This window comes from Rhinolophus sinicus, linkage group LG05 (assembly GCF_036562045.2).
Source record: "Rhinolophus sinicus isolate RSC01 linkage group LG05, ASM3656204v1, whole genome shotgun sequence".
Lineage (NCBI taxonomy): Eukaryota > Metazoa > Chordata > Mammalia > Chiroptera > Rhinolophidae > Rhinolophus > Rhinolophus sinicus.
Window position 1 is genome coordinate 86,625,425 of NC_133755.1, and position 27,920 is coordinate 86,653,344.

General features: G+C 40.9%; 1 protein-coding gene across 1 annotated transcript; it reads left to right on the forward strand.

Moving 5' to 3' along the window:
- Window positions 1-27,063, forward strand: GLO1 (glyoxalase I). The gene is made up of 6 exons (XM_019751555.2): window positions 1-298; window positions 17,205-17,287; window positions 19,580-19,720; window positions 20,573-20,640; window positions 21,343-21,432; window positions 24,000-27,063. Exons 1-6 carry the CDS (start codon window positions 215-217, stop codon window positions 24,086-24,088), a joined length of 555 nt encoding a protein of 184 aa, XP_019607114.2. The 5' UTR covers window positions 1-214; the 3' UTR covers window positions 24,089-27,063.
- Window positions 27,064-27,920: the final 857 nt, after the last annotated feature.

The window sequence follows — 27,920 nt, forward strand, 5'->3', positions numbered from 1 at the left end:
TTTTAGGGCACAGAGCCCTGTGGCTGGAGGCGCTGACTCACTGGGACCCAATCGGCAGAGAGCCAACTTATTCTACGCTTAGCTATTGGCTGGAAGTCAGAGGCTCCGCAACACCGACGAGCTGTAGCTACAGTAAGGGCAGCGCAGGATCCGGCGGAGTGAGAGCGGGTGCGGCGTTCCTGAGGACGGTCGAAAGTGATACAGCAGTGCGGCCATGGCAGATCCGCAGCCCATGTCTGGCGGCCTTACCGATCAGGCTGCCCTCGGTTGCTGCTCGGACCCAGATCCCAGCACTAAGGTGGGCTCAGAACCTATTTCTCCCGAGTCGGGGCCTTGCGTGGCTCGATTGGGGTTCTAGGAGTGGGCAGATCACCGAGCTCAGTTCGGGCTGGATTCGAACCCCACTTGACAGCCTCTGCAGCTTCGCCCACCCTGGGCGCGCCGGAGTGGGCTGGGAAGAGGGCTAATGGTGTCCAATGGGGGATACGAGAGAGGATCCATTTCTTTAGGTTGCTTCAAAGCCTGCAACCCAACTTGCATTAACTTCTTAATTTTGGGATGGTAACTGGAAGCCTCGACTAATCCAGGGTCAGATCCCTTGTCTGTGGGTGGGTGTATTCCCTGGGTCAATAACCGTGGCGGATAAAAAGAACAATTTCAGAACTCCCAACCCAGGTTCGAAGTCCCCATCCTTGCCGGCCTCTCCCAGCCTGGATCATTTTTATGTAACCACCCTGGCCCCAGGCTTAACTCCTTCAAACTAGTTGATCGCTCCGAATTTAACCGCGCCCAGCGTTTCGCATTTGCTTGGCTTTTACTGTGGTCACGGCCACACTTCTGTCCTCACTGTGCGTGGTGGTTCCCAGGACAGACTCATGGAGCTTAGATCCGAAAGTAATCTTAGAAGTATCTTCACCGATCGCCTCATTGCAGATCCACTAGAGGAATGACCTGTTGCATATGAAGGCTTTTGTTCCTCCAGCTTATTTAACATGTCTGTGTACCAAGAGTCAGTGTAACTCATTCAGGTGTGGTGCCTCTCTGCGTTGTCAAGGTTAGACGCGGCAGTCACCGGGAGGGTATACTCATCAGTGTCAGTGAACGCCTTTGTATTTATTCATTAGACTGGGGAATTTCTTAATTCCTTGAGGATTGAATGTACTTTATGCGGCCCTTTAAGAAGGGTGGATGACTTTGTCCTGCTTGCTGTTTGCCTTCAGGGCAAAGAGTCATACACCTCTGATTGCTAAAGCGTTTGACTAACACCTGGTACTTAGCCTAGGAAAAATCTTAGTGCAAAATTAAGGGGGAAGAAATATATATATATATATATATATATATATATATATATATATGGTTGGTTGGTTGGTTCAAAAGTAATAGCATTTTTTGCCATTTTTAACCTTTTAAACCAATTATTTTTGCACCAACCTAATATGTATATATATGCACATAGATAGTATAATAGATAGTATAATATATGTATATGACTATATATACATATATAATTTGTTATATCTACCTATGTATATATGTATGTATATATCCTTTCACCCCATCTTACTTTTATAGCCTCTGATAGTAATACCTAGTTATTTCACATAATACAGAGTCATTCATTATAAATCAATTTCCCAGATAACTGGGGATTTTATGTACTGGGCTATTAAAAGATTTCAGGGAGATCTTTATAAAATGTGTTAAATACATTTCCTTGCATTCTTAATTTACACTCTTTATAATCTAAATTACTCTTGGTGATTGGGAGTAGTTCATATGTTGAGACCAGTAATTTTTGGCTCTTGAAGTATGTACCATATAGGGAACATAAAGTGGAATTCGTACTAGCAGTTGGTATACATTGAGTGTGCCACACCCTAGGTTGTTGTCTTAAGTACATTATTTAATTTAATCCTCACAACAACCCTACCAGGAAAGCATAATTATTATCTCCATTTTACAACTAAAAAGACTCTGGCACATACCGTGTTTCCCCGAAAATAAAACCTAGCCGGACAATCAGCTCTAATGCATCTTTTGGAGCGAAAATTAGTATAAGACCCAGTCTTATATTATAGTAAAATAAGGCCAAGTCTTATATTAATTTTTGCTCCAAAAGACTCATTAGAGCTGGTTGTCTGGCTAGGCCTTATTTTCTGGGAAACACAGTAGTAACTTGCCCAGTAGGAGTCCATAGTCCCAGCCTCCGCCCTACTTAGCTTTTGGACTACAGCCTTTGGCACTAATTTTGGAACTTGGCATGAAGGAAAGTGAAAAACCTAAATGAATTAAATTCAGCCTGATTGCTGATCACCTGCTATATGTGAAGAAAGTTTGGGGGATACTGGGATGAACAAGATGAGGTCCATTCACCAAACATACAACAACATTAACATAAGATGGAACTGGGATTAATGTGCTGTTGAAAGTATAAAGCACCCTGGGAGCACAGGAGGTAGAGATTTTTGAAGGTGGCATCTGTTATGGTGTGTGCACAGGATGTTTGGAGCCTGAAGACCTTCATTTGAATCCCCAATTCTGTCACTGGCTGCAGTGATTTTAGGTGCGCACTTGGGCTTAATTTGTAAAAGCAGCAGAAAGAGAGTTGCTATGAGGATAAAGTGCACTGATGTTCTCTAAACTGTGAAAAGTGATATAATTCAAGGTTGTATTTCAACTATGGGGATCAAGGAGTGCATCAGGCAGAAGGTGGGGTAGGCCCATGCCTTGAAAGATGGGTGGGATTCCAATACCACATGGGAGACAGGATTACATGGGAGGGCAGTCTAGGTGGAGGAAACATCTGAGCAAAAATGTGAGATGGCAGAAAGATGCAGTGTGGTACCTGTTCTGGAGAGAGGACTTACGTGGTTTTGGTTGAAATTCAGGTCATCTAAGCAGTGGAGCAGTAGTAGAGAAGACTAGACTGGTAGGTTGGAGCCAGCTGATGAAGAGAGCTTTGAGTGTTACTTCTAAGGAAGTTGGATTTTATATATGAGGTCTGACAATTAAGTTCACGAACTTGTTGCAACGATGTTGCTAACCTTTTTTAATATCAGAGGGATTATTCATTATGAATTTATACCAACTGGATTTATACAAACAGTTAACCAAGTTTACTACTTGGAAGTGCTGAAAAGGCTGCGTGAAAAAGTTAGACGACCTGAACTTTTCACCAACAATTCATGGCTCTTGCATCATGACAATGCACCAGCTCACACAACACTGTCTGTGAGGGAGTTTTTAGCCAGTAAACAAATAACTGTATTGGAACACCCTCCCTACTCAGCTGATCTGGAAATGATGACTTCTTTCTTTACCCGAAGATAAAGGAAAAATTGAAAGGAAGATATTTTGATGACATTCAGGACATCAAGGGTAATATGATGACAGCTCTGGTGGCCATTCCAGAAAGAATTCCAAAATTGCTTTGAAGGGTGGACTAGGCACTGGTGTCGGTTCATAGCTTCCCAAGGGAAGTTCTTTGAAGGTGACCGTAGTGATATTCGGAAATGAGGTATGTCACACTTTTTCTAGGATGAGTTCGCAAGCTTAATTGTCAGGCCTTAGATGGGTTATGAGGAACCATTCAAGGGTTTGAAGCATTCTGTTGAATAGGTTGGAGGGATCCAAGCCTGGAGGTGATGAGGACACCTAAAAGCCTCCTTCAGAAAGAGAGATAAGTGAAGAGGGCCTGCTTTGGAAAGGAGAGAGCAGTGCTGGTGGGACAACTTGCTTTTTGATCATTTGCATGTCTGTCATAAAGCCAGACCAAAAACTGCATAGCTGCACCATGTTCTGTGCAGTCTTACTTGGCTAACTTTCTTCATGAGGCCAAATACTTCTTTTCCCAACTGGTAATCTGAAATTCATTCTTTTTACTCTCCATCAGTGTTCTTTGGTACAGTAATTTGGAGTCCCATCCCATCTGAGTGGTAGGTGACAATGAGGTCGGGGAAAACTTTTCGTGTCTGTGAGATTTAAGCTGAATTTTACCTGATACAAATAAGGTAGCCAGGTAGAGTTGGGAGCAGAGGTAAGGGAAGAAAGAATGGAAAGGAGGAAGAAAGAGGGATAATGGTCAGACGGACAAATGACTGTTCTAGGCAGAAAGAATCATAGTATATATAAAGGCACAATAACATCGGGGAACGGATGCAGGTAATTACAGGTAATACAACAAGACTGAAGTTATAGGCAATGGGACCTGAGGGGAAGGTACACCAAACAGTCGCTGGGATGCTCAAAGGAAATACGAGCACTCCCATTATGTTCTCGTGTTTTTCAAACCCTGTAAAGATTTCTGTTTGGTAAATATGTTTTATAATATATGTTTTATTGGTATATTGTACTTGTACATAATTAAAATAAATACACATTTATTGGGGGGGGTGCATGCTTTTTTTTTTTAACTGACAAGGGTATGAAATAAAAAATGTTTGAGATTACCCCTTTAGGGGAGTGGTGACAAACAATGAAGGTAGAGAACTATGCGTCAATCATATGTGCTTGCTGTTAGGACTTTCTCCTAAAAGCTGTGCGGCACCACTGAAGACTTGATTCTTAACCCAGAAATTACACAATTGGGTTTTCATTATAGAAAGATCATTCTGGAAGTGTTATAGGATCACTCTGGATTCCATTATAAGCCTACAAGAAGCAGAGAGACCAGGGGGGCTATTGCAATTGCCCAGGCAGGATGTAATGAAGACACAAGCAAGGTAATGATCGTTAGAAAGACAAGGAGAAAGATTCCAGAGGGGTGTAAGCAGTCATGTTGACGGGACACTTAGATTAGATTACGGAGAAGTGGAGAGGGAGGAATCTAGGAAGACTCCTGGTATCTGACTTGGGCTAACAAGGGATTCTGGATATAGGAAAGAGTTTAATTTGGCTGTGATCAATTTAATATTTTGACACAGGTGGAATTGATGAGTAGGCTCGTGAAGACTTAAGTCCAGAGCTGAGGTTAGAGGTTTGGCCTGGGGAATGCAGTTCGAGAATCAAAAGCAGTAGTTGACAGTAGAACCTCTGGGCGTGTTTTATAATAACAGAAAGAACAATAATGAGTGAAGTAGTTTGTTCTGCGCCATGCTAACCACTTTCTCTGCTAAGCACTTTCATGCGTTATCCCACTTACTTTTCAACTCAATCCTAGGAGCTGAGAACTATAGTTAACCCCCTTCTAAAGATGTGAAAACAAGTTTAAGAAAAGTAATGATTTACTCAAGGTAACAGTGGTTGAGTCAGCATTTGAACCATATTGCCTCTGAATAATTATTTCTCTCACACTTGTGCGTGTTTTTTTCTCCCTTTGCATGAGATTTGAAAGGCCTCATGTTACTGAGGGCTTCTAGAATTTTCCTGTTTCTCTTATCTGATGTAAGGTGTGTTTACTAATATCACAGGTCATTTTTAAATTTAAAAAGAAATACTTTCCTTTGTGTCTTTTAGCTTTTTCTGTGTCGCTTATCCATAGGGAAATTAAAGTATGTTGTTGGCTGCTGCCTTATAGAGTGAGAAGGAAAGGACCACATGAAACAAATTTAGATAAGATAGAATAAATGGAAAGGGAGTGGCTGAACTATTTTCTGGAATGTTTGTTGCATTCTGACACAGATTGAGTTGGGGAAGTAACACTAGAAGGAAGAAGGTCGTAAAGAGAAAAATATATCGCATCATACTGTACATCAACCATGTGTCCCTGTTGTCACACAGTAAAAACAATCTTGTCCCCCTCAGATACGTGTGTATTTCCAAAAGGATCTTTCACCGAAGGCAATTGTGATTTTGAAAAGTCAGGAAAAAACGAAACTTGACTAGTTTTCGTTTTATAGGAGATAAGACACTGGGAGTAAAGAGTTAAGCCCTTTCCCCTTTGATGAGAATCTGACCTTTGGTTAACTCTAGCTCTGTTTCCCAGGAAACAATAAAGAATGGTGTTTGTTGCTTGGGAATATTGCTTATGGTAAAAATAACTCGATTGGTAAATTGCATCTGGAAAGGGAGAATTATTAAATACCTAATAGGAAGCCCTAGCTTTGGGCTTCCCTGAATGTAGTGACTCATAGTCATCCTTTGTGTAGATTCTGGAAGCTGTGCCTGTGGAGTTGCTCCTGGAGATACTGGTTCCTGTGGTACATAGGGTTTCTACACCGGGGTGGACCTTCTCCCCGCACAAGAGCTGTCTAGACTTCTTGAAGGACTCCAGCTGAAGAGGAACACCTCATACTGCCAGATCATTCTGGAGGTGTTATAAGATCACTGGACAAGCTGTGTTTTCCTGACTGAAATCCTTTCAGCCTAGAGTTGTCTTGTGAGTCTGAGTATTTAGTTGAGCCTTAAGACTCCCTGGCTGGGGGTGATGCAACACCTTTGAAAATTCCTTGGGATAGAGTGTTGATGGGCTGGGCTCCAAAGGAAGTTGGCATCACTGCTATTAAGGCCAAAACACACACTTTAGGCCAAAGAAATTTAAACGTTTCTGAAAATTTGGCTAATGCCAAACTTAAGTTTGAAACTTCTCTTCTCTGAAGACCAAAGGTGATAGAGGCAATAGAGATTTTGATTTTGATTTTGAGTAAGGTGTCCTATCATACAAAGCTCCTTAGTAACTGTGTTAGAGAAATGAGTGTCTTTGTCACTACAAACAGAATTTGAGAGGTAGAAAACACAAAGGCGAGCAACTTTTTTGCCATTTTTTGACAAGTTTTGATATATGCTAAAATCAGACGTACAGTGACCAAACATATCCCATTTTGGGGCAATTGTATAAAATCCATTTGGAGATTTCTTCTGGAAATGGAGTATACATAGTTTTCCCTATTCCTCCTGCTAAGTACAGCTAAAACCTCTGGACATTATATAGAAATCAAACATAGGGAGACTCTGAAAGGTGGAAAGAAGAAGGCAGACTGGCTAGGAACCTTGAAACCCCAGGAACAACATGATGGTAAGTTTCCTTGGTTTTCTTTTTGCCTCAGATAGGCCAGACTTGGAGCTGAAGAAGCTAGCAACCTGGAAATGCCAATAATGGGTGTAGACTAAAAAAACCCAATGAAACCTGCCCTGTCTAGTCACAGAACCAGGAAATAGGCAGTATTCCTATTAGACTTTTAGACAATAAGTACTCTGCTACAACCAAACACTATAGAAAAAACTATGGCTGTAGCCTCACCTATGCCAGGAAAGGCTGACGGAGAACCTAGCCTCCTACCCACCAGGCTGTAATGTACCCAACTTCCCCCCTGCCAGTGATATAGGATGATATATGGATCTTGATGTGTTTGTCTGGTATCAGGTCTCACAGTCGCTGAAGAATGGAGACACGGACCAGAGAGGTAAATTAAAGCAATACACAGTTTTATTGCAAAGCACAAGAGGAAAACTCCCCGGAGAGAGGGGGGATCCGAAAGTGGAATTCTCCCCAGGCTAAGCTGCGCTGGAGACTGTGTGTCCTTGAGTCTATAATCTTTAAGCTGTTTACCCCGGGCTGACTGGGCCCCTCCTTTTCCCCTCCTGACCTGGGCTGGTGCTTTGACTGACTGCAGTCTGATGTGGTAACCCCTCCTGCCCAGTTCCCTTCTCTACATTTTTTCTGTCAGCTATTGTTCTCTTTGGCCTTGAGGTCCTCTGCGCGTGTCCCTGACTGCCCACGACTTTCCCATCTTACTTTGAAACCTTTGAAACTGTTTTTCTGGGTCTTGATGTCCTCTACCGCGGTCCTGTCTCTGACTGCCTATGACTTTCCAATCTCAATCCCCCCTGTGATGACCTAACCCTGACTGCGGTTAGGGGAAGGGGCGAAGACCGCTCTGGCTGCTTCCTACAGAGAAGGGGCGGAGTTTGGGCCGGCAGTGGGCTAGTTGGTCAGAGGGTGGTCTAGCAGTCTGTGGCAGATGTGTGGGTTTTAGAGGTCCATGCACGGCTCTGTGTTTAGTACCATTTGTAGCTTTATGGTTTCTAGGTGAGAAGAGATAAACTGAATGAGCAGATTGAGGATGCAGGGTCTGAAGAGAGCAGAAAGAGGAAGAGGGGCGAATAACTCTGGGCATGCAACTTGGATAGCATTTCCAAGGCAAAGCAGAAAGGTGGCGAAAGTGTTAAGGCTCACCTTATCAAGCCAAGCCAGAGTCTGGGTTTCATTGGACCAGGGAGGTTTTGTAGGACTGCTGGAATGAGTCCTAAGAATACGATACAACTCAATTCCAAGCTCAAGCCTGCCCATGAGAGAGACCGTGACAGGGAAGGGGTGTTAGGTCTAGGGCAGCACAGATGAGAGTGACAGAAAGAAGAAAAAGGCCAGTATTAGGGGAATGTAACCCCCTACTATCGTCCCTGTGGGGTTAAGTCCCATCATCCAGGCACTTATCTAAATGGCACAGGATTACTTTCAGATCTCCTTGGGGCTGGAGTATTCAGGGCTGGGATCTGTAGGTGTCCAGTGCTTGACTGGAGAGTGGTAGATCCAGGAGTCGAAATCTGGCACCTTAATTGCTGTGGGAGTGGAAAGGATTACCGTGTAGGGCCCTTTCTAGACCAGATCTAGACTAGGAGACCAAGAGGGAAGGGTTTTAATAAGCACTTCATCCCTTGGAGAAAACCGGGCTGCCTTTTTCTCTGGGTTGTGACCCTGATATCTGTTGGATGGCCTGTTGGAATTGGGCTAGAGAGGTAACATGCTGGATCAATTCTGTGGTTTCACGGTCTACTAGTAGGTCATTTGGTAGGAAGGGCCTGCCATAGAGCATCTCAAAACGGCTTAGGCCTCGTTTGTTGGGGGTGTTTTGAATACGAAGGAGAACTATAGGGAGCAAGATGGTCCATCTTTGGCTGGTTTCTTGGGATAGCTTTCGCAGATGTCTTTTAATAATGTCATTGGTCTTTTCTACCTGGCCAGAGGACTGGGGTCTCCACACATAGCGGAGATGGTAGTTTATTCCCAAGGCTTTAGAGACTCCTTCGGTGACCAAGCATTTGAAAGAGAGTCCATTGTTGTTTTGGAGGGACGTGGGGAGACCAAACCTGGGTATGATTTCTGTGATTAGAGCTTTAACTATCTATATAGCTTTTTCAGTCCGGCAGGGAAAGGCCTCAACCCAATGTGTGAAGGTGCCTACCCATACTAGGAGATATTTATATCCTTTTGCTTCGGGCATGTGGGTGAAATCTAACTGCCAGTCCTTCCCTGGATGCCAGTCCTCCCCTTTGTATTCCCCTCGGTGTCTGAAGATGCGTTAGGGGGTTGTTTCTATGGCAGACCTTACAGGGAGGTAAGGATGGTTTTTATAGTTCTGCAAATGTCTTTGCCTGTGAATAACGGTTGAGCCATCTGTAGGGTTTTGTCCCGCCCTAAATGGAAGGTCTGGTGTAGGGTTTTGAGGACCTTCCCCTGATTTGCTGTTGGGAGGTGGAGACGGTCATCTTCACTTTGTAGCCATCCTGTAGGCAGATAAGTGTAGCCCGTCTCCTTCGTCCACTGTTGTTCTTCCTGTGTGTATTGGGGCCTGATATGTGTTGACGACCCATCCCAGACTAGGGGAGCTATTGCGGGAGCTAGTTTGGCGGTGTTTTTGGCCACCTGATTTGCTAGATGGTTACCTTCAGAAACTTCATCATTTCCCTTTTGGTGTCCCTTGTAATGTATGACTGCCATTTCTCTGGGGAGGTGTACTGATTGGAGTAAACGATTAATCTCCTGATGGTATTTGATGGGAGAGCCAGTGGCTGTTAAGAAATTTCTTTCTCTCCAGATGGTTCCATGGGCATGTAAAACTAAGAAGGCATATTTGAAGTCAGTAAACATGTTAGCCCTCTTGTCTTTGCTTAGTTCCAAGGCTCAGGTGAGGGCAGTAAGTTCAGCTGGCTGAGCGCTGGTCCCTGGGGGTCGGACCTTTCCTTCTATGGTCTCATGCAAAGTGACTGCGGCATAGCCAGCTTGGCAGGCCCGTTTTCTATAAAAGAGCTCCCATCAGTGAAGAGCGTCCACTCTGGGTTTTCTCGGGGCAAATCCCATCTGGCCACATAGGTCTGTGCTAACATTGTTGACAGTCGTATGTGAGTTCCGTGTCATCCTCAGGGAGGGAGGTGGCAGGGTTTAAGGAGGAGCATGTCCCGATCTGTGTGATGGGCCTTCTAGCAGCAGGGCTGGTATTTTAAGAGACGAGTATCTGTGAGCCGCTGGCTAGTTTCAGTGTTTAGTAATTCCCGAATGTAGTGTGGGGTGAGTTTGAGAGCCTCCAGTACTAGGAGGGCGGTTGCTGCAACCGTCTGGAGGCAGGTGGGCCACCCGCGAGCTACCAAGTCCAGCTCCTTGCTTAAATACCCTACCAGTTGTTGGGCAGGCCCTTTTTGTTGGGTTAAGACCCCCAGTGCTATTCCTTTTCTCTCTGTGATATGTAAGTTGTAGGGCCCTCTGGTTGGGAGGCTCAAAGCCAGGGTGGTTAGTAAAGCCTGTTTCAAGAAGTTAAAAGCCTGCCTGCCCTCGGGGGTTCCAGAGCGTCAGGTGCGTCTTGGCTTCTTATTTGTCTTTGATTATTTGGTGCAGAGGTCTGGCTATTTCCTCATAGCCAGGGATCCATAGACGGCAATATCCTGTAATGCCAAGAAAACCCCTAAGTTGTCTGAGAGTCCTGGGGAGGGGGTACGTGGAAATGGGTTGGACCCTTTCTGGACTTCCAAGATGCATGCCGGAAAGTGCTTCCTCTGCCAGTTTCCCATGGCAGTATCAGGGTCCCTTTGGGGGTCATTGGTGGGTACTGCCTGCTTTCCTGTGGGGAAGGGCTCCCTGACAGGATCCCGTCCTGGCTGTTCATTATGGTGTATTAAAAATTGATTATCTCCGAATCACTCAGCGGCTTGTAGAGCCACTTGTCTTTCAGAGCTGGTAAGTGTCAGATTAAGGATTAACATGGTGTCTTTCCCTGAGAGTTCAAAAACTTGAGTTACGTTTTGAAAAGCCTCTATGTATTTGTCTTGGTCATCTGAAAACTTTCCTAGGTCTCCCTTTATTTGTTTGAGGTCTTGCAGGGAGAAAGGGACCTGGACTCAGACCGGGCGGAATTCTCCTGGCATCTCTTATAACGGCAAGACATTTGCTCTATGGGTGGAGTGGCCAGGGACTGGCGGTCCAGGGAAAGGAGGACAGATAGAGGGTGCTGAGGGATAAGTTGGCTCTGCAGGGGGAGAGGTGGGGGAGAGGCCTGAGGAGAGACCTCTGGTGGGTATGTTGTTCCTGTAACTAGACCTCAAGTGAGGGGGAGTGTTCTGTCCAAAGGCTTGGTGGAGGGCTGAAAGGGTTGGGTCAATTTTACATTTTTTTGCATAAGTTTGGATCGTCCCTCAGGGTAAGAAAAGCCTGAACATATGGAATTTCAGACTATTTACCTTCCCATCTACAGAATAGGTCTAATTGTATTATGGTATTGTAATTGATAACTTCCCTCAGGAGGCCAGGTCTCCCCATCTTCTAATTTGTATTGGGGCCACGCTATAGAGCAAAAGAATATTACACACCGGTTCTTCAGGGTCTAGGGGTCAAATTTATCCCAATATCTCAGGATGCATTTCAGAGGGGTGTAGGCGGTTGAGGGCTGATTGCCTATTCTGAAAAGGAGGAAGAAGAGGAAAAGGAGTCCCTTTATCTCACTTTCTCCCACTACTCTGCCTAGGGCGTCCCCTAGTTCCATGGGTCTAACCCGCTGCTTGACCAGGAGCTAGACGGTGGGGGGCTGCAGGTTGCCAGGATTAGTCATGCTTACCTGGGCCGCCTGACCCACACCCCGAGTGAGTCCTCCCCTACCCCCATGATCAGAGACCTATATAATACATGGCTGACGATGGGCCATCTCAGGGTGGATGGATGGATGGAGGCCCCGACTCTGGGCATACCAGAAATTGACGGCACGATCTATGTAGAAGCAACTCAGTTTGAAGAGAACGGTGATGAGGGTGTAAATGGCCCAGACCTGGGGGAAGGGAACCTGACTGGGGGAGAGGGACTCTAGGGAATCCCAGTCTGGATAGGGGCTGAGGAAAAGGTTACAAAAGTACCAAAAGGCCTCAAAGAGGATTCCTTGATGTAGAGAAAATCAGGGATATGGGAGGTGACCTTGATGACTGCTGGAGGGATGGCAAAAACAGGTATAGGAGAAAGGCAGCGAAATATTTGGGCCCCCCTGGATGGAGGCCTAAGTGAACGTGAGCCACCAGGCAAAAGCTGCTGAAGCGGTAGGAATGGGCCAAGGAACAGAAACACCAGAGGTGCTGGGTGGGAACCTCAGGACAACACCACCTACGATTGAGGGCCTGGACGAGTTCCCAGTGGGACTTGAGGAGAGATTCTGCCAGATGTTTGAAGAGAAGGTCCCTGGTGACTAAGGAAGTACGGAACAGGCAAAGGTCCATTTTCTTACCTTAGATATTGCTGGGAATAATGTGTCAGGCGGGTGAGGCAGTCTAATGGGGAAAGAGCCCGGACCAGTCTCACAAAACGTCAAAAGCAGGAAAGGCTGAAAAGAAAGCGGCAGTTTGGGAGGGAGCAGTCCAAGTAGTGTGCCGAGGACGTTCCAGTCCCCACGGCCGAGCGGCAGGCAGCCCATCGATATTCCCGATGTAAATCGCGATCAGCCGCCTCCGGTCCCAGAAGACCTGTCCTCAGAATCTTAGAGACTGGCAGCCATGCTAGTCTCCTTTAACTGGCTGACGGACGCCCAATGTTTGTGTGACAGGAGAAAGAGACGAAAATGATGAAGGCCTGTGAGTGGGCAGGTAGAAAGGCAAAGATAATGTTTACCTCTCCTTAATCCAGGACGAGCCCCCAAATGACATAGGATGATATATGGATCTTGATGTGTTTGTCTGGTATCAGGTCTCGCAGCCGCCCAAGAATGGAGACACGGACCAGAGAGGTAAATTAAAGCTATACACAGTTTTATTGCAAAAGCGCAAGAGGACAGCTCTCCGTAGAGATGGGGGATCCGAAAGTGGAATGCCCCCCAGGCTAAACTGCGCTGGAGACTGTGTGTCCTTGAGTCTATAATCTTTAAGTTGTTTACCCCAGCTGACTGGGCCCCTCCTGACTGCAGTCTGATGTGGTAGCCCCTCCCGCCCAGTTCCCTTCTCTACATTTTTTCTGTCAGCTATTGTTCTCTTTGGCCTTGAGGTCCTCTGCTGTGTGTCCCTCACTGCCCACGACTTTCCCATCTTACTTTGAAACCTTTGAAACTGTTTTTCTGGGCCTTGATGTCTTCTACCACCATTCTGCCCAGGACTTTCTTATCTCCCCAGGGTAGTACCAGGAAAAGGTGAGTAGGGAGCCAGAACTTGTATCTCGCCAGGAAGTAACAAGCTTTTCCCACCTTGCTGTATCGGTGGAGAAACATGGTAAACCTGAAATTCTGCCCCAACCCTGGCAGTGGAAATATTTTAACACAGTTATAAGTGGGAGAGAGTAAAAGGGTGTAAAGAGAGGTTAGGTTTCTATACTTGACTCAAACTGATAAAATGATGACACCAAGTGACTGTGATAAGTCACTTATACATAACGGAACACATAGAACAACCACTAAGAAAGCGATACAGAGGTACATGGCAAAAACATTCTAGGTAAATCAAACTAGAGTTATAAAAAAGTGTTCCAGTGACCTATAGGAGGGCAAAGAAAAAAGAAAACAGTGAAAATGAATGGCCAACTTAAGTACTAATATTTCAATAATTACATTCAATATTAATATACCAATTAAGACAGAAGTTGGCAGAGTGGGTTTAAAAACATGCCTCAGCTCATCTATATATGAGGTGATAGAACTGACTGTGGTAATACATAAGTCAAGTCATTATGCTGTCCACCTTAAACTTATACTGTACTTACTATGTGTCAATGACATCTCAATTAAAATGAAAGAAAAAATTAAGTTAAAACATGCCCCAACTATATGCTGTCTACATGAATCTCACTTCAAATATAATGATAGGCAAGTTAAAAGTAAAAGGATGGAAAAACACATATTATGCAAACATTCATCAAAAGAAAGCAGGAGTACCTATACTAATATCAAATAAAGTAGACTCCAGAGCAAGATAATGATCATATATAGAAAAGTACATTATATAATGATAAAAGTGGCAATTCACCTAGAGACAGCAATCCTAAATGTGTGTGCACCAGTTGACAGAACTGCAAAAATATGTGAAGCTGAAATTGACGTAATAAAAAGGGGAAATAGGCAAATCCATAATTATAATTGGAGACTTCAATACTCCTCTCTCGCCATCCGATAGAACTAGACAGAAAATTAGCAAGGACATAGACAAATTCAACACCATCAACATTTCAAATTCAACATCTAATCCACATTTATAGAACACTACCCAACAATAACAATACACTTTTCCCGCGTGCCCACAGAACATATACCAAGATCGTGTCATGTGCCCTAAAACCAGCTTCAACAAATTTAAAATAATTGAAATCTCATACAGAGGGTGTTCTTCGACCACAATAGAATCAAACTAGAATCAATAGCAGAAACATAATAAGATCTCCAAACACTTGGAAACTAAATAACACATTTCTAAATAATCCAAGGATCAAGAGTATGCTCAAGAGAATTTTGAAAAACACACACATTGAAAATGAAAAAGGAATCTCAGATAACAGTGGTAAGAGGGAAATGTATAGCATTAAATGCATACATTAGAAAAGAGGGAAAGTCTCAAGTCAGTAATTTAAGTTTCCTCAAGAAACTACAAAAAGAGCCAAATAACCCCAAGTAAGCAGAAGGAAGGAAATAAAAAAGAGCAGAAATCAATGAAATTGAAAACAGAAAATAGAAATCTGTTAAACATCGCTGGTTCTTATAAAAAAAAAACACAATAAAAGTGACATACTTGTAGCAAGACCGACAAAAAAGGGAGAAGGCACAAACTACCAACATCAGGAATGAGATAGGGGATAGCACTACAGACTGCAGACAGCAGAAACACAGTAAGGAGATACTAAAAGCAATTCCATATACATTGACTCATTCAGTTCCTTTTAGTTGTAGGACTGAGGTGCCGGTTTCTTTGCCTGCTGTCAGCTGGGGGGCATCCTTACCTCGTTGCCCATGTGCACCCACATGTCCGAGACAGCAGTGAGTGGCACATTGGATCCTTCTCATCCTTGAGATCTGGTTTCCTCTTCTGCCACCCTCTCTACTTTCTTTACCATCTCTCCGTCTCTTCTGATTCCTCTTCTGCTTTCGAAGACTCATATGATTACATTGAAAGCACTTGGATAATCCAGGTTAATCTTATTTTAAGGTCAACTGATTAGTAACTGTCATTCCATCTGCAAAATTCCTCAAAGCAGCATCTAGTGTTTGATAGAGTAACTAGAATATCTTTAGAATTCAGTCCTTGCCTGCAGCTCCCTCCAGAGACTGCAGTGCACCAGGTTTGGTGTGAGGAAGCAAGCTGTCCGCCCCCCTTACCCCCCCGAGGCCTGCCAGGGACCGCTGGTGTAATTGCTTGGGGTCCGCTCACACAGGATTTTGGCCCAGAGCCAGCCTCCTCAAGCAAACTCTCTGTAACTGGTAGAGAAGCCACAGTCACTCACATTAGCCGGGAGAGGAGAATATTTGCTGTTGTGTAGTGCTCATTTGTTTTAAACTCTGCTTAAACAAGAGTGTGAGGTGGAATGGGTGTTGCTGCTTTTATTTTGGTGTCCCTTCATCACAGTCACGAAGCGACGTTGTAGGTGTATTTGCAACTATGTCCAACAGAAAACCAAGGCTTAATGGCAAGTGGCTGTTGAGTGCCTGGATATCAGGAGATGCTTTTCTCAAACGGAGACCTTCAGGAGCACAGCACTTGACTGAGAGATGCCATCCAAATATTCCAGAGCCAACTGCCTTATATAGGATTATAAACTGTGAATGAAGAATTGTTCTTATATTCATTAAGCTCGGCTTACTAAGATAAAGTCGTTCTTTGTTTTAAATGAGAATTTTAATGCTTAAAATGAAACTAGTACGTTTTGGTTACTTTAAAAATTTAGCAAAACGAAAATGTAATTTCTTAATGATGCTGAATGAATCAACTATATTTGTATTTTATATGATGTGAGTTATAGGGGAGAGATGTCTGCGTGGCTGTGAAGCGAGAGTTCAGAATTTTCAGGCCTGTTTTGCCCGTCTGTGGGTAAAACAAGAATAAAGGTCTGTTAGGAAGCACAAGCGTAGTTAACAGACTCGTGGTCAAGAAGGTACCGATAATAGAAGGAGACCTGAACTTAGAAGGTTGGGACAATTAATTTAATCACCCTGAGTATGTTTCTCATCTATAAAATTGGGATATTAATACCTTATTAATAGGTCGTAATACGGCATAGTTATTGTACCTAATGAAGTCAAATCTGATGATGACAGACCCCTAGGAAAGAATTAATGCTAATAATAATTTAATGCCCTGAGTTAATAATACACTCTCTACCCTTTTATCAGTCAAGTCAAGCGTTTTGTTTCCTGGTTTTTAAATTGAACAGTTGCACAATGGTGTTAGAGACAGTAGCTTTTTATCCTTTTAGTTATTTAGGAGTCTGGGATGTTTTAACTCCTTGCTATGATTACCAATAAATAGATCTGGAAGGGTGTTTATGTATTCATTCAACAAATGTGAGTGATTAAACTCTTTATTTGTAACGTCACTGCCTTAGTTTGGGTCATCCAAAAGCGGACTGCAAATAAAGGTTTGGTTTAAGTAGTTTATTTGGGAGGTAGTCAAAGAAATCTCTGGAGTAGGGAACAGAGGCAATAAAACTTGTGTCACAGTGGATTACCACTGAGCAGCGGGGTGTCATTGCTGCTGAGAAGCCTCAGGGACTGTGGAACGTGCCTCAGAATTGTCCCAATAAGGGGCAAGGAAGCCGGGTTTTTTTTATCCATTATTGGTTGAGGGTATAAACTCCCTGGCACTTTGGACCTGCCCTACCCAGGGGCCTGCTCTTGTGACCAGAAAACACCCTTGGGCAGAGAGCCATAGGCAGGTGTAGGCAATAGGTGTAGGAATTGTTTCCAGGTGATCAGGCTGAGGGCACAAAGTTGCTTTCTTAAACATTATGTTACAATGGTGGACTGTTTGGCATCTTGTTACAAAAAGCACAATTAATGTGCGTAAAAAGTGATGAAACTTAAAGGTGTTTAATAGCTACTGTTTCTCCTTAGGATTTTCTGTTGCAGCAGACCATGCTGCGAATTAAGGATCCTAAGAAGTCATTGGATTTTTATACTAGAATTCTTGGAATGACGTAAGTAAACTATTTACTGGCGCCTGCAATGTTTAAATGCATAGCTTTGCAAGTATAGGGAATGTTTTTAGATCTATTTTTTAAAAATGTGTTCAGGTTTGTTTCATAAGTCACAAAAGTCCTTTTGGCCAGGAGTCTAGGACTAGGCTTTCCTGTCCAGGGCGTCTGTCAGGTTCCTCTTCTGTATTTCAGCCAGGCTCACTCGGCAACAAGACACCAACACTTGTATTTGCTCTAACTCCGGAAGCTGCCAGTTAATCCTTAATATGTCCAGACCCTTTTGTGTTATGGCCACCTTTATAGCCTCTTGTTCACTTCAGAAAAGACATACATATAAAGACATATTACTTAGAAAATGAATGAGTTTACCGAAAACTGGCCATCTGTCCCATATTTATAGGCTGTGTTTTCTTTTGCTGAACAGGTAATATCCACTGATCTTATAATTCTTAAAGTATATTCATTTATTTTTCTTGATTTGAGGTTTTTTTCTTTGTTTTTGATAATATAAAGACTAGAATGATTTTTAATTTACTATCTGGATAACCTCCATTGACACTGAGAAAAATTCAATTAATATGGTGTATGTCTGTTTTAGAAAATCTGACCAGTTCAGAAACATACAAAACGAAAAGTGATAACCTCCCTCTCCCAGTTCTTCTCCCCAAAGATAACTGCTTGTTAACAGTCTCTTGTAATTTTTTTCCAGAAGAATTAGTTTTTTATATATTTATGGCACATTTAAAGCACAGACAAAAACAGATTTATTGCACACTTGCCCTTTGTCAGGATTTGACATTTTTCTTCATTCCATCTCTACAGCATGCCTATGACGTAGCTCATATCTCCATTTTACAGATGAAGGAAGAGACCAAAGCTTAAAGACATTAAGTTACTATACCCAAATTCCACAGTGGGCACGTGGCACAGCTGGAATGTGAATCTCGGTCTGGTTGATGCCAGTGTTGACCTTATTTTCAAAGAGCCCCCGAATAGCGGCCTTGACATTATATGAAAGATATGCTTAGCTGAGGAAAGCAAGTTATGAACGGTTCATGTGCTCCAGTTCCTATCCAATTGGTCCTCAAGGCTCATGCGGTCTGCTTTGGTGGGTGTGGAGATCGCTTTTCAGGACTGCAGTATTTGAGGTGTTTATACTTTATTATGAACATATTAGAGTAAACCTTATTTGTGCTAAGCCAGTGCATAGATCTTAGTGGGCCAAGGCATAGCACATAGCAGTGATAATTAAAAGGTTTGGAACAGAACTCCAGACACTTTCCATTTGCTATGCTTGAATCGTTCCCTCTTATTGATTATGAATGCGGTCATCTTGGAGCATTTAGTCCTCAACAATCTAAAGGAAATTGTATTGTATGCATCCTCATTCTACCCTACTCCTTGCAAAATAATCTTAATGCACTTTGAACTCACTTTATAGGCCATAACTTCAATTAATTTTTTTAAAACCTCAGGATTAATAAGTCATTCACACTCTCATATCAGTCTCTCCTTTTCCACCGGCTCTTTCCCCTCAGCCCAAAGAAAAGTGTAACTCTTCTCTATTCTAGGATAATTCTTGCCCTCTGCTCTCTTGCCCTCCTTCCCGTCATCACTGACCGGCTACGTAGGTAGATCACGCTTGTTATTTCACTTGCTCACCTCCCATTCTCTCCCCATCCAGGGCAGCCCAGCTTCCGCTGCCCGCACTGGCAACTGCCCTCACAAGACCTTTCCCTGTCTGTTCTCAGTCTCAGTCTTGTTTGACCTTCCTGCAGGATTTGATTCTGTTAGCCGCTTTGTTGACATTCACGCCTTCTGATAGTCATCTGTCCTTCCTTATCTCCTACTGCCTAGCCTCAGTTTCTTTTCCTAGGAGTTTTGGCATAGTAAGAACTCAAGAAATTTATTTTATTTAACTGAATGCCATGTATCTGAAAGAACAATAAAGGAATGCATTATATTTTTCAAAAAATTAAATTTTCTTTTGGCCATTTATAAAAAGTACCATAATTCCAACTAAGTTTCATTTTATTTAAAGAACTGATGAATTACAAATGTTTACATTTAAAAAAAATTTTTTTATTTCACTGATATTTACAGGCGAATAGGGTTTCTTAATGAGGTGTTTTTTTTTTCGGTTTTTTTCCCCCTGCTTTTCCTATGAAAATAGCCTCCATGCACACAGGTGTTATTCTTAACAGAACTTGAATACTGTCATTCAAGTTCTGATTTTAGTTTGAGTCAACTTTTCCTGTTGTTAATTGATTCAGGCTTATTGTTTAATTTCAGGCTAATACAAAAATTAGATTTTCCCACTATGAAATTTTCACTCTACTTCTTGGCTTATGAGGATAAAAATGACATCCCAAAAGATAAAGATGAAAAAGTAGCATGGGTATTCTCCAGAAAAGCTACACTTGAACTGACACAGTGAGTATAAAATTTTATCCTTTTATATATTCTACATTTTTTAAAAGCTCGTTTTCTTTTACATTTTTTTCCCTTACCAACCTAATTCAGACCAGGTCTACTTAGTCACTTCGCATTTGTAACAATATGTTTGAATGTGTTTTCATGGATTTTTGGGTCTTCGTATTCTTGTGGTACAGGAAGGGCAAGTGAGATCATTTGCTTTTTAGATAGAGAGCCTAACTGAAATGGCAAGGTATTTGCCAAACTATAGCTAACAAATGTTTAGGTGCTACAACTAAGGTCTTTATAATTTCAACATTTAAAAATGTTGAAATAGGTATTCCCCCTTCTTTCTTTTTATTTTGTATGTTGTTTCTGTGCACTCGTTAACCACTAATAAACAGCATTTGTTTCAGGGTGTGTGATTTAGTGTATCCCCTGATTCAAAACAGTTCTGGAATCAGACAGACCTAGAACCAGATGAGTCTTGGCTCTTACAATAGCTCTGCAACCCTAAACAAGTTATATCTCCTCCGTAAGTGACAGTCTCATTTATAATGGAGATGCTCAAATATATAGCCCAGGGAGCTGTCATGAGGATTTAATGAAATGTAGAGTACCCAACACAATAAATGATAATTGCTATTATTATTGTTATTATCGTTATCCAGATGCCTGGATCTAGTTAAAACCATACTTTGCCTGTTTGCCATTTCTGTAGTTGAAAACTTAATATTTAAGGTAGCAGAGATTAGTCCAAGTATATTAAGTATCCTATATACAGGGTAAGATTTCAAAGACAGATTGTTGCAACTTTGTTTTCAGAATATCTGTTCTACAGGTCACTTGTAATTATGTTTTCTTTTGTAGCAATTGGGGCACTGAAGATGATGAGAGCCAGAGTTACCACAGTGGCAATTCAGACCCTCGAGGATTTGGTATGTTTGCCTGTTTGTATGGATATGGATTTGTGTGATTTTGCACTGCGTGCATGTTTATGATTTGTAATAAATCTAAAACATTAAGTATAATCAATTAATTAGGAGTATCGTGATTTTTATTTGCACATATAATTTTATTTAGGAGTTGTTTAGTCACAGAGTCGCAGTCTGAACTTTATATCTACTCACAGTGATTTTACTTTTCAGTCTCTGTGTTGTAGTATTTCCAGTAGACTTTCTAATTAAAAAAACAAAACAAAAACCATGGTTAATAATAATCTTGATGTTTTGCTAGTATATACTTCTGCCTTGATTTAAAATCTTCAATCAAGACAACAGGATTACAGGCTTAAATTTGCTGCTATGTTGTCAATGTCAACCACAAACCTTTTAAGTATGAGTAAATGATCACTCTTTTTTGGTGTGGTTATTCTTAACAGATTGAACTATATATGAACCAATATTGGGCTTATTTTAAATAATTTATAATTCAGAGCAATTAATTTATTATACCCAGCCAGTTACACTATGATTCTTATTCTTTCACATATTATAGATTATGAACCTACTTGATACAGTCTGTTTTTGGATGCCTTCTGTTTGAAATATACTAGGTGGGAAGCCACTTGTGGCACTTGGCTGCCCTGTTGTAATGATTTCTTCCTTTTCTCTGCCTTATTTTGGGGGTGGTCACCTAAGGTCACATTGGAATTGCTGTTCCTGATGTACGCGGAGCTTGTAAAAGATTTGAAGAACTGGGAGTCAAATTTGTGAAGAAACCTGATGATGGTCAGTCTGCTACTTGTTTTCTTCAAGCTTCTCTTTAGTTATAGAACATTTACTAAGCACCCACAGAGAGGGTACTGTTATAGTAAAACCTTTTTGGTTGCAAGCAGCTTTGAAGATGTCTCTTTCAACCAGCTTAAGGAAAGAAGGGAAATTATTGGAAGAGTATCTGCTTATTTTAGGGAACTGAAGAGACAGACACTAGGGTGGCCTCACAGGGGACTAGACACAGGATATGAGGCACCATCAAAGACAAGTTCCTGTTCCCACCCTTAGACCCTACCACATTCTCTCATTGGCCACCAGCTTTCACTGTCTCAGGTGTTGTCTAGCCACCCAAAAACAAATTCCTTAAGGTCTGTTTTATCTGCTATTAACTAGACCAGATCTCTTCAGTTAATAAGTGCCTGGTATTTTTCACCATTTACAAGCTTTGCATGTCCTTATGTTTTAAGTATGTCTCTTGAAATTGTATATATCCAGATTTTGTTGGAAATTACATGTAATTTATTTTACTTAGATCTGTTTCTGCCATCATAATTTATTATTTCAGTTTTCATTTGAAATATCCAGATATCCTCCCCAATAAGAAAAGAACTTGCTCCCATCTGTTCCTTTCATATTACTATTTCCCAGACTGGGATATTATTAATTTTTCTTGTTTCTTTGGCTTTGGCTCTTTTTAAAGATAATAAATATACCAAAGTATTTGATCACCTTTTCTCCATGTATCTCTTGTAGCATCTTTTAGATTTTTCTGTCCCTTTATTAAGTACCTCAGCCAAAATTGTTTTCAAAGGTTTTGTGAAGCAAAACTTTTGAGACTTTGTATGCCTGAGAACCATGCCTTTATACATGAATGACAGTTTTGTTGAATATAAAATGAGGTTTATTTTTCTTCAATCTCGCAAATAGAATTCCATGTCTCATTTTTCCATCCAGTGTTGCTGCTGAAAACTCTGCTGTCTAATTTGTGTTCCTTTGTATATTATCTTCTCTTGTTCTGGAAGCTATTTATATGTTATTTCTTTGTCTTGGCTTTCTTTCCGGGAGATTTCCTCAAACTAGCATACTAGTTAGCTAATTTTTCCTCACATGTATCCATTTGATATTCATCTTTTGTGTTCTCGTCTATTGCTTTATTAATTTCAGCTATTATAATTTTGTGTCCTAATTTTTCCTTGTTACTTTAATATTCTTGTTTCATATTCTTTAATATTCTTATTTCATTATATTTCATATTCCTCATCACTTTTATGTGTTTTAATGGTTCTTGGTCCATTGGTCTAACATTTATTCTTCTGTTTGACTCTATAATCCATTGTTTGTATTATGGTTATGTTCCTCAAATTCTTGTTACTTCGGTCTCAGAGGGTTTTTTCCTGCATCTATTAGCCGTTACAGTCCACAGGCAGTGTGAACAGAGGGGAAGGCCAGACCCCAATTTCTGAGGTCACATTTTTCCATTTCAGCAAACAACTCTACTGCTAGACCTACTGATAGGGTAGCTTGACAGAAATGAGCAGGAGAAGAAAAAATTTAGCCCCATTAGAAAGCCCCTTGCTGTGGCTCCTACTTGGGTCAAGACCCCTGGCAGCTGCCCGGCAGGACTCCAAGCTGACCGTACTTCTAAATCAAAGAGATATGTTGTTAAAAGTCAGAGGAGCAGAGAACTCATCCTGTTTTTCAGTAATACCTTACTAGCCCAACAGGACTCCAGGTTTTCACATACTCCAAAGATGTGTTTACACATCCCCCCAAACCAAAGGAATGTATTTACCCATGCCCCTAAATCAAAGGGATATGTTTACACGTGCCCCTGAATCATAGAAATGCATTGCTAAATGCCAGAGGACTAGGCACCTCAGGGGAAAGATGGATAAGAGAGGGGAGAGGGGGAGGCAATTCTACCCATAGAAATAAAAGCCTTCACACAACGTCAGGCCAGGCTGCTTCCCTCTCGGGTCAGCCCACTCCACGCCTTGGATACTTGCTTTTACTAATAAACTGCTGTTCTTGCTGCACAAATTTCTGTCTCTTGGTTGAAGTCTTTCCTTCAAGAAGACAAGAGCCAAGGTTATCAGTGTCATTTTCCCAGTAGCATTACTAACTAGGCTTTCAATCCCAGTTAGGAATTGGTAGAGCTTGGAATACACAGAATAGTCTTTAAAGAGTTTGTATGATCCAAGCATCTGAGTCTTTTGGCTGTGCCATGCTTCCTTCTCCCTCAGGCACCTCCTTATTTTCTTTTTCCTCTTTAAAATAAGACAATTTCTGTGACTACTCAACTGGTAACATAAAGTGATATCATGAAGATGAAGTAATTAACCTGGTACCTAAAAGATGTAGCCAGTCCTATAGTTTATTTCAGGAGAGTTGTTTCCAGCTATTCATTCTGAAAAATGTGCATTTGGGCAACAATAACAATACAGTTTTTTAAAGTTAAAACTGTAAAAAAAATAATGTACTTCATTAAAATGCAAATTAAAATTTGAAGTAATAAAAAATATATTTTAAACTTTTAAGTTTTTCAAAAAGTCTTCAATAATGAAAATCATTTCATTTTACAGGTAAAATGAAAGGCCTGGCATTTATTCAAGATCCTGATGGCTACTGGATTGAAATTTTGAATCCAAATGGAATGATAACTATTATTTAGTTCTGTGAAAATACTGCTGAGATTTCAGTGAAGACAGTGTGGGAGATAAAAAAGGAAATAATGTGATTCAAGATATTCAGATAACAGAAACATCTAGGACTGATGGTTCATTGTCTCAATTCAGATTAGTTTTAAGTCCATTTTCCTTTGCTATTTCAGCTGTGTTTTTCACCTATCTGTTCAGTCATTCTAGTAAAGTAGTTCCATCTTATGTCCTTGAGTGTAGTTGTATAGAATTAGTTTTTTAGGTGATAATTAGAATCATTCCCTTCAGAGGCTGCATTTTCCTTCTATGACTTTACCAGTCTGCCTTTGAATCATCATCTTCAAAAAAACCATTTAACATGTTTTTGTTTGGGTTACCTTCTGGGGTTTCAGTTCCTCAGAAATAACTTTTCACAATGGAAAGTAAAGAACACTGAACAAAAATGAAACTTTATGTGGACTTCAAATAGTATAAAGTGTTTCTTTTACAAAAGAGGAGACACTCTTGGGAGCAGTTCAGAATTATGCTGACAACGATGCTGATAGAAAAACTAATTTGTTGTTTATAAAGTGTTTTCAGAGTTCAAAGATTCAAGGACTAACCTCTTTATTTTGGGATGGGGAGGAAGATGGGAAATTATTTACTGGATGGTGGACACTGGATTAGGCTGTGTCATACTTTTATCTCATTTAATCCTCCCAACTGTCCTGTGAGAAAGAAAGCAGGCTAGATGTGTAAAATAACTTTGGAATTGAAGGCAATATAAATAGGCTCAAGTACCCAAGATTTCATCATTTTTAGTATTTAGCTAGAATTAGTACCTCACAATACCTCCTCCCCTAGTCTCCTGTTGTTAAACCTTCAGTGAGTTTGAGCATTATTCTCTCAGCTCGCGGGCCTGAGTACCTCAGTAAGGCAAGAAGCAGTGGAGGAAGTGTGTAGCACACAGCCTCTCTGGGATGCCCAGTTGGTCTTATGTGAGTTGTGCTTGTATTACAGAAAGCCCCTACCCCAAGGTCTTCCAGATGCCAGTAATCATTTAGGATAAATGACCATCAGTGATAACGTAACTTAGTTATGGGAAGTCAGCTCAGTGGTCTTCCCTACCATGATTGACATTTGACGGGTTTGAAAAAACCAAACCGATTTTGAAACTCTCTTCCAGCCCCAAGAATAAGAACGTCCAGTTGGTAGTTTTAACTATCTTTAGGTTTTCCGTAGATCTAGTGGAAGACCTTTGGAGAGGCCATGCCAACTGTGCTTACACAGCTGAAAGCAATTTACATTTTCTTTTTGGATGGAATGGATTTATGTGAGCAAATCGAACAAATAGCAGTACTTGTAGACTGAAATAAAATAAATATTTAAATAAGGCTATGTTTAATTTGTAAATTTCTGTCCAGCATTTTCTTTCTTAAAAGAAGAAAAAAGCTGCCCTCAGAGAGTACTGTAAGAATTTGAAGGAGCTTGCAGGCTCATTCTGAACTGAAACTAGACGTGATTCTATATATCCTGCTAGGCAGGTAGTTTTGATGGATAAGGAAGTATGGGAAAAGTGGGAAGAGGAAAGTAAATAAGGAATAAAAGATTGAGGGAGAAAAAGTACACAGGAGAAGAAAGGCCAAATATCAAAAAGTAAGTTGTGGGAACCAATGGAGACCGGTTTCACATGTTGGGTACAGAATTGTCAAATGGGCAGGTTATTAGATTCATAAATTCAGTCATTTAAACCTTATTTCCACAGAAAGAAGCCTTCTCTACTTGCTAAGTAAAACTTACCAAAAGATAGACGTTGCTTATTCCTTCAATTCATTTTTATGTGCATTAAAAATATATATATTGTATTACCAGGCTTTACTAGGAATTAGGACAGTTCACTTAACTTCCAAATTAACTTACCTGAGAAGTGGTGATTTGAAAGGATGGAGTTGAGCACAAGAAGTTTTCTTATTTCCCACAATTGGACAACAAGATTGTAGGTTACTGTCAAGGTAAAATCAGTCTCCATGAACCCTACACAGCTAAGCGTAGGACTCAGTTATAATACAAGTCATTTAAATTAGTGGCTGAGAGTCACGGCACCCCTACATAGTATTCTGACCAGGATTGTGTATAATATACATAAAAACTACTTAGTAACACAACTGCTTGTGAAGAGAGTTATATTAGCAAGGATGCTTGCTGTTGGCAATGAGAAAAAAACAAGTGTAACAAGCGCTTCAGAGGTTCTAGAATGGGTTCAGACATATCAAGAACCTCAGTTTCCTTCCATCTTTCCGTGCCTGTCATTCTCAGCATTTTCTTTTTGGGCTAATAATACTTGTGATTAAGGATGCCCACCATGATTCCAAAGGTGTCATGTATGAACCAACACTGTCCAGTGAAAGTAAATAACCTTTTGTTCTTTAGCAAAAGGTTAATCTTGTCTCTAATAATTGGAAAGGGAACCAGTCCACTGCCTTAGATCATATTTACCCAAGTTGCCTGCATGAGGGTGTACACTGGATCAAAAGTGAGATTTCCAGAATGGAAGAGCAAATAAGGGCTTCTGAGTAAGCATAAATCGAAACTGCAACAAGGTGAAATAAAATATTGAGGACCTAGTTGGTGTAGGGTGCTGTAAAAAATCATACATCTTCCCTCAAAGAACTTAGTTTAAGGTTGTGGTTCTCAACTATGTCAGACTCAGAAGACCCTTTTTATTATAGCATGGAGGTATTTAAACATCTATCCTAAAGTGAAATTCATATACAACTTCCCTATAATACATAGTTTCAAAAAGGGTCAGTCCAATGCTTTTATTGTAGTATAGAGGAAAAATGAAACAATTTGTAATAAAATATGCACTGTAATACCTAAAGATCCAGATAACTGCTACACTAAACTGAAGTAGTCAGGTGCTTGCTCTTAAATATGGAAGTAAAACTGTTCAATAGAGTACTGTTAACCCTATTTGACATTTTAAAATAAAGACTGAATTCATGATTCATTAAGAGCTAGTTATCATTTTAATTGCATACTAATAAGTGTGTTTCATTGGTCAATGACTATAATATCACTGTTGGAAACATTTTCCAAAATGATGATCAATTCTTGATAAAGTTTTGAATAAAAGAATAACACTCCTGTTTATAGGATAGTTTTGTTCCCAATGAATATTGAAATTATATATACAAATAACTAAAATAGAAGTTCTAGGCTCAGATAATAAAAAGCAAACGTCATAATTTTTAAAAATTGAAATAATTGACATAAAACATTGTGTAAGTTTAAAGTGTATGATATGTTAATTTGATACATTTATATATTGCAAAATGATGACCACAGCATTAGCTAATACCTCCCTCACATCACGTAATTACCATTTCTTTGTGGGGGGAACAGTTAAAATATAGTCTTGGCAATTTTGAAGTTTGTAATACAGTGTTGTTGACTATAATTACTATCCTGTACATTAGATCTCCAGGACTTACTTATCTGCTAGTCGCAAGTTTGTATTTTACAATTAAAAAAAATTTTTAGAGTAGTTTTAGTTTTGCCCATATCTCTGGCCATTGCCCTCCTTGTTCCTACGAAACCCCAAACACAGTTTCCCTTATTTAAAAGGTCTTACATTATTGTATGGTACATTTGTCACTATCAATGAACCTGCTTTGATACATTATTATTAACCGAAGTCTGTATTCAGATTTTCTTAGTTTTTACCTACTTTTTCTGTTACAGGATCCTATCCAGGATACCACATTACAGTGAGTCATCACGTCTGCTGAGGCTCCTTTAGAATGATGGTTTTTCAGACTTTCCTTGTTTTTGATAACTGACAGTTCTGAGGAGTACTAGACAGAT

Excerpts from the sequence above, each read along its gene's own strand:
- GLO1 (XM_019751555.2), top strand. The coding sequence starts at position 215 with ATGGCAGATCCGCAGCCCATGTCTGGCGGCCTTACCGATCAGGCTGCC. Across the intron at positions 17,288-19,579 it reads ACTAGAATTCTTGGAATGAC|GCTAATACAAAAATTAGATT; the intron begins GTAAGTAAACTA and ends GTTTAATTTCAG. Across the intron at positions 21,433-23,999 it reads TGTGAAGAAACCTGATGATG|GTAAAATGAAAGGCCTGGCA; the intron begins GTCAGTCTGCTA and ends TTCATTTTACAG.